At 37.4% G+C, this 13,198-nt stretch overlaps 1 protein-coding gene across 1 annotated transcript in view; it reads left to right on the forward strand.

Annotated features, from left to right (window-relative positions):
• The window catches only part of DNAH14 (dynein axonemal heavy chain 14), a 346,391-nt gene that overhangs the window by 178,471 nt on the left and 154,722 nt on the right, over positions 1 to 13,198 (forward strand). Inside the window, exon 42 of the mRNA XM_087424245.1 lies at positions 4,989 to 5,105. Within this exon, the coding sequence (XP_087280371.1) occupies positions 4,989 to 5,105 (117 nt within the window). The remainder of the gene's footprint in view (positions 1 to 4,988; positions 5,106 to 13,198) is intronic.

Below are 13,198 nucleotides of genomic sequence, written 5' to 3' on the forward strand. Positions count from 1 at the left end.
GCTGTTATCTTGTTTCTGCTAATTACCTTTAACTTATTATTAAATTTGAAAAAATTATCTGTAGGAATAATATAAAGTTTAGGATAACAGTTCTATTCTACAGAAAGTATATCCATTGTAGCCATCCTAGTTAAAGATAAGATCAGGCAAGAATACCAACGGATGCTAAACTTAGGGCAAAATTTTGATGAAGAGCAGGTAAGTTCCATAGTCTGAAACCGTTTCCTCACAAACTAGTTCTCAGTTGCAAGAGAAAAACAACAACAGAGAAAGAAAGCAAAGGACATATGTTACAATGAACCCTCTTTCGCTGGACTGTGATAGGCAGAATAATGGCTCCCCAGAGATTCCCACATCTTAAATCTTTGGAATCTGTGCATATGTGCTCTCATAGCAAAAGGGATTTTAAAGATGTGATTAAGTTAAGGATTCTGAGATGGGGAGATTATCCTGGATTATGTAGGTGGGCTCAGCCTAGTTCTTAATGGTGGACGAGGGAGGCGGTAATGGTGGACGAGGGAGGCGGTAATGGTGGACGAGGGAGGCGGTAATGGTGGAAGAGGGAGGCAGAGGAGTCAAAGAAGGAGATGTGCTGATGAAAGCAGAGGTTGAAGTGACGCAGTTGTGCAGTTGAGGATGGAGGAAGGGGCGAAGGAATGCATGTGACCTCTCAAAGCTGGAAAAGGCAAAGAAAAGGATTCTCTCTGAGAGCCTTCAGAAGGAATGCAATCCTGCCAACACTGTGATTTTAGCCCATTGAAAACATTTTGGACTCCTGACCTCTCGAACTGTAAGAGAATAAATTTGTGTTCTTTTAAGCCCCCTAGGTTTATGGTAATTTGTTACAGCAGCCACAGGAAACTTATACAAAGGTATTAGTCTGAACTCATGCTTTCTTTTCTTAATATATACACAGATAGATGCAGAGATAAATAGAGATGTATGTATATATGGGTTAGTATACGTATATTTCTTAGCTCTCTGCTGAGAGGGCCTAGAAGCAGTGACACCTAAGTAGCAATGAGCACCCCTGGCACTCACATCTTGGTGAGACAAAGGCAGTTCCACTTAGGAAGGACCTGCAATGACAAAGCAACTAGCGAACTACAGTTATTTATCAGAATAACTATCACTGGGAAAGAGGAAATATTGGATCTTTCAAGGATAATTGGATACCATATTGGAGCTAATAGTTATACCAGTAGAAGCAAAACACCATCATGTCCCCCTGGTTAGAGTGGGTGCTTATGGAGGAAAGGTGAATAAAATCCCGGCACAGCTCCATCCCACAATTCATTCACAGACCCACCTAGTGTTCATTTCCCCAGCACCTAAATATGTAATCAGAATGAATATACTTAGCAGCTGGCAAAAACTTTCACCTTAATTTCCTGACCTGTGGAATAGGATCCATATGCAAGTAGAGCCAAGAGAAAGCCCCTGAAACTCTCCCTACCCACAGCCAAGATAGTAAATCAAAACCAATACCACATCCCAGGTGGAATGTTAGATATCAATGACACCCTCAAAGACTTCAAGAATGCAGGTATGATTTACCCATTATGTCCTTATTTAATCCAACAACTTAGTTCTTGTAAATAAAAAAGATGAATCAAGGGGCGACAGTGGACTATAATAACTTAAACCAGTAGTAGTCTCAGTTCCACCAGCTAGTGTGTTACTAGAGCAGGGCAGCCCTAGTAACATGTGATATGTGTTATCGCCCTGGTGAAGGCATTCTTTTCAATTCCTATTAAGGAGAATCAGAAGCATTCTCATTTACTTGGAATGGACAGTAGTAAACCATGGCCTTGCCCAAGGGGTAGCAAATGGGATGAATCATATGACTGCCCCAACTATCTACCTGGAGGAACTTTCCAGACCGTGGCCCAGGGAGGAGAACCTAAACAGAGGGTGGTGGTCTTGCTGAACTGAGATGACAGGGTTTTATTAAGGTATATTTCATATATCAAAAAATTCACCCATTTCAAGTATATAACTCAGTGACTTTGAATAACTTTACTGAGTGGTACAACCTTCCCCTCATATCAGTTTTAGAATATTTTCACCTTCCCAATATGATCCCTGACATTTACAGTTAATCCCCAGTACCCCTTCCATTCTCAGGCAACTACTAATCTGCTTTCTCTATTTATAAATTTAGCTTTAATGGACATTTTAGTAAATGGACTCATACAGTATATGGTCTTCTGTGTCTGGCTTCTTTCACTTAGGATAACATATTTGAGCCTTATCCATAATATACCATCTATTAGTAGTCAATTTCTTTTTGTTGCTTAATAGTATTTCATTCTATGGATATACCAGTTTTGTCTATACATTTATCAGTTGATAGACAACTAACTGGGTGTTTCCAGTTTGGGGCTATTGTGAATGATGTTATTATGAACGTTCATGTGCAAGTCTTTCTGTGGACATATATTTCCATTTCTCTTGGGTAGGTGTCTAGAACTGGAATTGCTGGGTCATATGGTAGTTTATGTTTAACTTTTGAAGATACGCCAAACTATTTTCAAAGTGGCTGCGCCATTTTACATCAACAATATGTGAGGGTTTTGTTTCTCCAAATCCTCACTAACATTTTTCATTGTCTGTCTTACATATTATAGCCATTTTAGTGGGTATGAAGTTATATCTCATTATGGCTGTTATCAAAATGACAAGAGATAACAAATGTTAGCAAGTATGTGGAGAGAAGAGAACCTTTGTACATTGTTGGTGGGAATGTAGATTGGTCCAGCCATTATGGAAAACAGTATGGAAGTTCCTCAAAAAGTTAGAAATAGAACTGTTATAGGATTCAGCAATCCCACTTCTGGGTATGTATCCAAAGGAAATGAAAACACTGTCTCAAAGAGATACCTGCACCCCAACATGTATTGCAGGATTATTCACCACAGCCAAGACATGGAAACAACCTAAGTGTCCATCGACAGATAAATGGATAAAGAAAATGTGGTGTATGTATATACAATGGAATATTATTCAGCCATAAAAAAGAAGGAAATCCTGCCATTTGTGACAACAGGATGGACCTTGAGGGCATTACACTAGATGAAATAAGTCAGACTGAGAAAGACGAATACCGTATGATTTCACTTGTATGTGGAATCTAAAAAAACCAAACTCACACAGAGAATAGAATGGTTGTTGTCAGGTCCTGGGGGAGTGGGGGAAATGAGGAGATGTTGGTCAAAGAGTACAAACTTCCAGTTATAAGGTAAATAATTTCTGGGGATGTGATGTACAGCATGGTGACCACTGATAACAATACTGTCATGTATATTTGAAAGTTGCTAAGACAGTAGATCTTAAACATTCTCACACACAGAAAAAAGGTATTTGTGTAAGCAGATGGAGATGTTAACTAACTTTACTGTGGTAATCATGTCGCAATATGTGTGTATCACATCATCATGTTGTACACTTTAAACTTACACAATATTATTTGTCATTTATGTCCCAATAAAGCTGGAAGAATAAAACATTTTTAAATCAGTAATACCAAGTGTTAGCATGGATGCATAGTAGCAGGAACTTTCGGATACTGCCAAGATAAAAAGATACAGCCACTCCGGAAAGCAGTATGAGGGTTTCTAAAAATGTTAAATATGCACTTACGATATGACTCAGCATTTCACCTCTGGATATTTATCCTAGAGAAATGAAAACTTATAGTCAGGGCACGGCCCAGTGGCGTAGTGGTTAAGTTCACGCGTTCTGCTTCAGCAGCCCAGGGTTCGCAGATTTGGATCCTAGGCGCACACCGACGCACCGCTCATCAAACCATGCTGAGGTAGCATCCCATATAGAAGAGCTACAACTCCACAACTGTGATACACAACTATGTACTGGGGCTTTGGGGAGTTAAAAAAAAGAAAAAGAGGAAGATTGGCAACAGATGTTAGCACAGGGCCAATCTTCCTTTAAAAAAAAAAATCTCTTTGAACTTTTGTCTTAAAAAAAGAAAACTTATAGTCATACCAAAACCTATACACAAAGATTTATGGCACATTATTCGTAATTGACAAAAATTGGGAACAACTCAAATATTCTTTAATGGGAAAATAGATAAACTGTGGTACACAATGGAATACTATTCAGCAATGAAAAGAAATGAACTATTGATGAATAATGATGAACAATGTGGATGACTCTTAAATGCATTCTGCTAAGTCAAAGAACTCAGTTTCAAAAAGTTACATACAGTATGATTCCATTTATGACATTCTGGAATAAGAAAAATATAAAAATAGAGAACAGATCAGTGGTTGCTAGGGGTTAGGATTGGTAGACTAGTCTGAATACAAAAGGGGCAGCACTAGGGAATTCTTTGGGTTTTAGAATTGTTCTGTGTCCTGTCTGTTATGGTGGTTACAAGAATACATGCAAAAAAATTCATAGAACTGTATACCCCCCCAAAATGAATTTTACTGTATGTAAAAATTTTATAAATGATTCAAAGAAATATATCAAATATGAACCCTGTTATCTTTCTATGATGAAACCATGGCTAAATTCTTTCGCTTTTATTATTCTGTATTTTCCAGAATCTATTAAGAAAATTTATTACTTTTCTAATGGAAAAGTAAAGGTCATTTGCAATAAGTATCAGAGTTCTCTAATTTATTGGTTTGACCACAACCAGTATATTACTGGCATTTAATAATATCCAACACGTGGTAATAAGCAGAACTTTTGGGTAAGATTTCAAAGGATAATGGATCATGATTCACCTTGCTTTCTGGATATAAAAAAGACAAAAAGTTAGTAAAACTTTGCTTTTATACAATTAAAGATTAGAAGGAAAAAAAGGCCAGCTTTACGTATTTGGATATACCCTTGGTGAATAGTTATTATTTCTGGTTCAACAAATCTTTTGCATAGAGATCATATCGTTACTGAAACGTTCCGTAAATGAACCTCTTTCTTACTTGGATTTATTTATTTATCATTTTCAAATGTAGCCATCAACCTACCAACTGGTGAACATTCTATCTTTGGGTATTTTGTGGATATACAGCAATGTGAATTCATGCCATGGTCAGAATTACTTCCCAGTACTCAGACACTAATTCAAAGAGGTAAGAGTAATTATAAGAATCATACTCTAACTTCTCTAAAATATTGGGAATACTTTATCTATAGAAGTAGTTATATCAGCAACTTTGAGGACTGATGTATAGCAAGTCTGTGTAGGGACCAGTTTAGATCCATGTTTACAAAACATGCCTTTAAAAAAACAACCTTTGAATATTGCTTTCTGAGAAAGCTGGAATGTATTTGGTGGAGTCAGTTGTACATTGTAAAACTAGTTCATTGACAGTCTTACTAACAGAAGTATTTATTATTTTAATTAGCTGTGATTATTGAAAGGAGAAAAGGGAGAGGGCCTCTTCTAAAACAGGAAAAACGTATGAAAGAACCACACTTGATTGTAAGGGAAACCGCTAATTAGAAAAGAATAATCATACTTTGACAAATATCCATACACGCTAAATTGTGTGTATTCTCAATCTTCTGCTTCTACACGTAGGAAAAAAAATATAGAAAACGGTACTTTGAGAGCTTGGTTGAAGTTTGAGGCAGGAACTTAATGATCAAACTTCATGTAGATTTCTTGCAAATATAAGAAATTCAATAAATGCAAATTGAATTGAATTGCTTTGAGGTCAGGTTTCTCTCATCAAAGAATATCAAAGTGTGGTTATAAGTGTTTTTGGCAGAAAATAACCAGAGATATCAGAATCATGAAGCATGCAGAAAGTTCTAACTCTAATTTCAGTTGGAAAGACCAAGGTTCTATTGTACAATATTTGTCACAGTATATATTTGTGGGTGATCATACTCATTTAAAACCTCTGAACTGTGTATCATGTTAGTGCTAACACTGGGTTGTTTTTATCTTTAGCTTTTACCCCTATATAGGAAAAACATAACTGAATATTAACGCACATAACTCAATATCTTAGTGTCTCGCTCCTATGGGAAATGGGAAATATTTCCTCCAAATCTAAGATGTTACTTTCTCTGGTCCCAGCCTACGCTAATTGTAGGCAAAGGGCTAAGAAGGAACTAAAACCCTCCCAGGCTTTCAAACCCAAACCTATAACAGGAATGTAACTATCACAATATCATTTTTGATTCACCACTACACAATGCAAATCAAAAGTCCTGGTGCCAGACCGGTCTCAGGCGCGCGCGCACACGCACAAAACAACCAATAACAAAACCGCACATTTTGTTCATGTGAGAATCCAGGAAGAATCTCAGAAATACCATTGGCGATGTGAGGCACTTGGGAATGAAAACAATGTCTCTACAGGAAGCAACGGTGTAAAGAGAGGAAGGGCAGGCGCAGCCCTGCCGGGTGGGCGCAACAGTGGGGGCCGGCGGGGCACGCGCTTCAGTGCCTGGAAACACCCCCTTGGACCCACAAAAGTGCGTCGGCGCCTCGCGCGCCAGGGACTGTCGCTGGTCAGCGGTGGCCGCCTTCCCCCTGAGCAGAGGCCAGCCTAGGCTGGAACCGCTGCGCGAGGCGTCTGTAATGAGGTTACACCCGGTTCTCGGGAAGATAGCAAGCTCCAAGGCCGCGAGCACCGTGAACTCAAACCCAATGAGATCCCAGCTGATGAATCGAAAACCTCCTTCTGCCTTGTGGATGAGCTGCTCCCTTCGTCCTCGCGGGGACCCCTGCCGATCTCGGCTGGAGGAGCGCGCACGCCCCGCGCGCGGCTTGCGGATCTGCTTGTAGAGCTGGCCCTGCGGCGTGAGCTTCCCCGAGTCCCCGTCGGCCACCGACACGGTCACAGCTGCAGGCTGCCCTCCTCGCAGAGCTTCCGCATCTCCTGCTGTGAACGCGTGACTTTGCTCAGTGTCAGCTCCGTGTGCGGAACTTCTTCCAGAAGGTCTCATTCATGTCCTTCCTGAGGTCGGCGGGCTTCACATCCTCTGTCACCGGGGTCATGTACGACGCAAAGACGAGGACCCGCTGATGAGGGCCGCAGGGCCGCTGCGGGTCATCCAGGAGCTTGGGGGTGTACGCCAGGGCATCCCCAGCCTCGCTCGCTCTCTGCAGGCAGAGGGCAGCCGTAGTTCCACGCCGGCTGGCGCCGACTTGGTGCGGGCAGGTCTGTTTCTTGATGTATATATTGTCCAGCAGAGCAATATATACATTTATTGTGCATAATATTATGTATTCATCTATATTATATACATGATATTATACGTACAATTATACATTAAAATATAATACGGAATTAATTTCTTATATATAAATTAAATTTTATGTATACATTATAATTAAATCATAAATTTATAACATTTAAGGATATTAATATCATTTTTTTCCATGATAAGTCACAATATGATAGATCGGGCATCTTAGACATGCTTCAAAAATCACCTTTTATGATTAAGGGTTTTTTCCCCCCAAAAACCATTTTTTATTTAAAAAGAGTTCTCCTAATCTATTGTCATCAGAGGATGTATTTTGAAGCTCACTCAGCTTTCATTAATATTCAATAAATATTTATTCCAGACATATTAATAAAGCAGTGTTCTAATGAATCCCTTGTTCGTTGTGTGGGGATACAGGGAAACATGGTAAATGTTTCCTTCTTCAGGAACAAGGTGGGAAAAGAGGACCTTGATGAATATAAAGGAAAATGATGGAAAAGTTAATTAATGATGATATAAGACTTAATTTTACAATATTGTGTTAAGTTGACCCTAACTTTTCTTTCCATATACCTCTTGTGTTAATATCCTGTGTGGCACAGACTGCTTCTTGTCAATCAATTATTCATTCTGTCATCCTGCTGAACCTTCCTTGTAGCTAGGAGTGGCCATGTGACTCAGTACCAGATAGTGGAACTTGGATAGAAGTGAATCATACAACTTCAGGATTGTACAATTAAAAGGAAAAGAATGTACACGTGTCCTCCTCTTCTTTCTCCCTTCTTGCTTCTGGGTTGCGGGTGCGGTGGTGGGACCTAAAACAACCATCTAGGACCTAGATATGGAAGGTGCATGTTGAGCATGGCAGAGAAAAGATAAAAGAAGCCTGGGTTCCTAGCACTGTGGAGTTGATAATTAAGCCCTGGACTATTGTATAAGAGAAGAATAAAATTCCACCTTTTAAGAGCCATTGTTATGTTTGGATCTTTGCTAGAGCAGACAGAATTTGTATCATAATTAATACGGATATTAGTACCTAGAAATAAGGCAGTGACATAAAAAAAAAAATCCTAAAGTACCTGACATTGACTTAAAGTCATACAGTGGCAGTGAAGACTCAAGGTTGAAGGCTCGAATGCTGATGACCCTTGTTATGCCGTGGCTAACCATTTGGCAAAAGTGTTACCTGAGATATCTTGGAAGCAAGCTACAGGCTCACCAAGCCAGTAACTCTAGAGAAAGTGGCTGGAAAGTCAAAATCTTGGTGTGGATTTTTTGCCACTTTTACTGAAGTCCTATAAGGGAGAGATAAACTTTAAATTAAAAACTAACCAGTTTGTAAGCAAAGATGAAAAATAATAGCTCTGGTAAGAGAGCCTTTCTCTACTTTAAGCCTACAATCTAATTTGGGAGTCCAGTAAATTGAGCTCTCATAGTTTTCAAAATGTTAACCGTTTCTGTCTCCTAAACATCAGAAGACAAAACTATGGCCTTAAGTTTTTCTCAAGAGCCTCACTATAAATACTCTGCTAGACAGGAACCAGCTCAACAACGAAGATCAGATTGAGGTGTTGCCTTCCCACCAAACCTGTTGTTTCACATGGCCCCATGGTAGCCTCCTTTAAATTTGGATAAGGGTGGAAAATGGACTGAGTATAGAAAACAAAGAATAGAGTAGTCAGAACTATGCTTAGACATCACCTTTGGATGTGGTCGTTTGCATATGTAATGGATTGAAAGGAAAGAGACCTGAAACCCCCTCTCCTGAAACCCGAATTCTCAAAGGGTTGTAAGATGTTGATATATAAATCCCAATATTGAGTAGTGATGTGACAGACCATGACACAGAATGCTCTTTCCCACGATCATGATGGAGTGGTTATTGAAAGGAAACATTTTGCTTGCAGATTAAGAAGTTATATTTTATTTAGATTTCTAATAATGTTTGAAGAGTTTAAATGTGATGTTGTAATAATATTCAATCCACAACTAATAGTGCTAAAAATAGTACTTTATAGGGCTTATCAAGGGTACAACATTAAAAGCGTCATGTGTAATTTGTTTTCCTGAATCAGATGCATAGTATCTATTTATTTTTTTGCCAGTTTTATTGAGATATAATATTATATTAGTTTAAGGTGTACAACATAGTGATTTGATATATCTCTTTATTGCAAAATGATTACACAAGTTTAGTTATTTAGTTATCTACTCTCTTAGCAACTTTCAAATGTACAATACAGTATTGTTAACTATAGTCACCATGCTGTACATTATATTCCCAGAACTTATTTATCTTATAACTGGAAGTTTGTGCCTTTTGACCATCTTCACCCATTTTCCCAACCCCCAACCTCCCCACCTCTGGCAACCACCAGTCTGTTCTCTGTATCTGTAAGTTCAGTTTTTTATTTTCTGTTTAAAATTCCACATATAAGTGAGATCATACAATATTTGTCTTTCTCAGTCTCACTTATTTCACTTAGCATAATGCCCTCGAGGTCTATCTTGTTGTCACAGATGGTAGGATTTTCTTTTTTATGGCTGAATAATATATATACCACATTTTCTTTTTGATTCAATTGTAAATGGGATTGTTTTCTTAATTTCTTTTTCAGGTGGTTCATTGTTAGGGTATAGAAATGCAAATGATTTTTGTATATTGATTTTGTGTCTTGCAACTTTACTGAATTCATTAATTACTTCTAACAGTTTTTTGGTTGAATCTTTAGAGTTTTATATATAATATTAATTATCTGCAAACAGTGACACTTATAGTTCTTTTCCAATTTGGATGCCTTTTGTTATATTTTCTTGCCTAATTGCTCTGACCAGGACTTCCAATTCTATGTTGAATAAAAGTGGTAAGTTTGGGCATCCTTGTTTTGTTCCTGATCTTAGAGGAAAATTTTTTGGCTTTTCACCATTGAGTATGATGTTGGCTATAGGCTTGTCATATATGGCTTTTATTATAGTTAGGTACATTCCTTCTAATACCCAGTTTGTGAGAGTTTTTACTGGGAAAGTATGTTGAATTTTGTCAAATGCTTTTTCTGCATTTATTAAGATGATCATATGACTTTTATCCTTCACATTGTTAATGTGACGTGTCACACTGATTGATCTGCAGACATGAAACATCTTTGCCTCCCTGGAATAAATCCCACTTGATCATGGTGTATGATCCTTTTAATATACTGCTGAATTCGGTTTGTTAATATTTTGTTGAAGATTTTGCGTCTGTATTCATCAGTGATATTGGCTTGTAGTTTTCTTTTTTTGTGGTATCCTTGCTTGGTTTTGGTATTAGGGTAATGCTGGTCTCATAAAATGAGTTTGAAAGTGTTCCCTCCTCTTCTATGTTTTGGGAGAGTTTCAGGAGAATTAGCATTAATTCTTCTTTAAATGTTTGGTAGAATTCACCACTGAAGCCATCTGGTCTGTACTTTTGTTTGTTAGGAATTTTTTGGTTACCAATTCAATCTCCTTATTCATTATTGGTCAGTTCAGATTTTCTATTGCTTTGTGATTTGATGTTTTTAGGTTGTATGTTTCTAGAAATTTATCCATTTCTTCTAGGATGTCCAATTCGTTGGCATATAAATTGTTCAGAGTGGTCTCTTTTGATCCTTTGTATTTTTTGGTATCCATTGTAATGTCTCTTTTTCATTTCTAATTTTATTTATTTGAGCTCTCTCTCTTTTCCTTGATAAATCTAGCTAAAGGTCTATCTATTTTATCTTTTCAAAGAACCAGCTCTTAGGTTCGTTGTTCTTTTCTACTATCTTTTTAGGCTCTATTTCATTTTTTTCTATTCTGATCTTTGTTATTTCCTTCCTTCTACTGACTTTGGGCCTAATTTGTTCTCCTTTTTCTAGTTCCCTAAGGTGTAAATTTAGGTTAAACAATCTTTGAGGTTGTTCTTGTTTCTTTCTTTTTTTTTTTAGTTGAGATATAATTGACATATAACATTATGTTAGTTTCAGGTATATAACTTGATTTGATATTTCTATGTATTGCAAAATGATCACTACAATAAGTCTAGTTAACATCCATTACCACACATAGTTACAATTTTTTTTCTTGTGATGAGAACTTTTAAGATCATTTCTTAATTTAGGTTTTTATTGCTACAAACTTCTCTCTTAGGACTGTTTTTGCTCCAACACATAAGTTTTGGTATATTGTATTTCCATTTTCATTTATCTCAAGACATTTTTTTTAATTTCTCTTTTGATTTCTTCTTTGACCCATGTTGTTTAATCACCACAGTTTGTGAATTTTTTCAGTTTTCTTTTTGTAATTGATTTCTGGTTTCATACCATTGTGGTTGGAAAAGATGCTTGATATGATTTCAGTCTTCTTAAGTTTATTAAGACTTTTATTGTGATGTAACATATGATCTATCTTGGAGAATGTTCCATGTGTGCTTGAGAAGAATGTGTATTCTTCTGCTTTTGGATGGAATGTTCTGTAAATGTCTATTTGATCCATCTGGTCCAATGTGTAGTTTAAGTCCACTGTTTCCTTATTGATTTTCTGTCTGAATGATTTATCCATTGTTGAAAGTAGAGTTTTTTGTTTTGTTTTGTTTTTTTGTTTTTTTGTTTTTTAATACAGTTTTTTTTTTAATTTTTTGTTTATTGCAGTAGCATTGGTTTATAACGTTGTAAAAATTTCAGGTGTACATCATTGTACTTCTATTTCTGCATAGATTACATCATGTTCACCACCAAAATACTAATTACAACCCATCACCACACACATGTACCGAATTATCCCTTTCACCCTCCTCCCTCCCCCCTTCCCCTCTGGTAACCACCAATCCAATCTCTGTCCCTATGTGTTTGTTTATTGTTATTATTATCTACTACTTAATGAAGGAAATCATACGGTATTTGACCTTCTCCCTCTGACTTATTTCACTTTGCATAATACCCTCAATGTCCATCCATGTTGTCACAAATGGCTGGATTTCATCGTTTCTTATGGCTGAGTAGTATTCCATTGTGTATATATACCACAGCTTCTTTATCCATTCGTCCCTTGATGGGCACTTAGGTTGCTTCCAAGTCTTGGCTATTGTGAATAACGCTGCAATGAACACAGGGGTGCATGTACCTTTGCAAATTGGTGTTTTCAAGTTCTTTGGATAAATACCCAATAGTGGAATAGCTGGATCATATGGTAGTTCTATCCTTGATTTTCTGAGGAATCTCCATACTGTTTTCCACAGTGGCTGCACCAGTTTGCACTCCCACCAGCAGTGTATGAGAGTTCCCTTCTCTCCACATCCTCTCCAACACATGTTGTGTCCTGTCTTGTTAATTATAGCCATTCTGACGGGCGTGAGGTGATATCTCATTGTAGTTTTGATCTGCATTTCCCTGGTAGTTAGTGATTTTGAACATCTTTTCATGTGTCTGTTGGCCATCTGTATATCTTCTTTGGAGAAATGTCTGTTCAGGTCTTTTGCCCATTTTTTAATTGGGTTGGTAGTTTTGTTGTTGTTGAGATGCATGAGTTCTTTATATATTTTGGAGATTAAGCCCTTATCAGATGTATGGTTTGCAAATATCTTCTCCCAATTGTTAGGTTGTCTTTTCGTTTTGTTGATGGTTTCCTTTGCTGTGCAGAAGCTTTTTAGTTTGATGTAGTCCCATTTGTTTATTTTTTCTATTGTTTCTCTTGCCCGGTCAGATGTGGTGTTTGAAAAGATGTTGCTAAGACTGATGTCGAAGAGCGTACTGCCTATGTTTTCTTCCAGAAGTTTCATAGTTTCAGGTCTTACATTCAAGTCTTTAATCCATTTGGAGTTAATTTTTGTGTATGGTGTAAGGTAAGGGTCTACTTTCATTTTTTTGCATGTGGCTATCCAGTTTTCCCAACACCATTTGTTGAAGAGACTTTCTTTTCCCCATTGTATGTTCTTAGCTCTTTTGTCAAAGATTAGCTGTCCATAGATGTGTGGGTTTATTTCTGGGCTTTCGATTCTATT

Source organism: Ceratotherium simum, chromosome 36 (assembly GCF_057802395.1).
Source record: "Ceratotherium simum simum isolate JZ-2026a chromosome 36, ASM5780239v1, whole genome shotgun sequence".
In the NCBI taxonomy this organism is placed as follows: domain Eukaryota; kingdom Metazoa; phylum Chordata; class Mammalia; order Perissodactyla; family Rhinocerotidae; genus Ceratotherium; species Ceratotherium simum.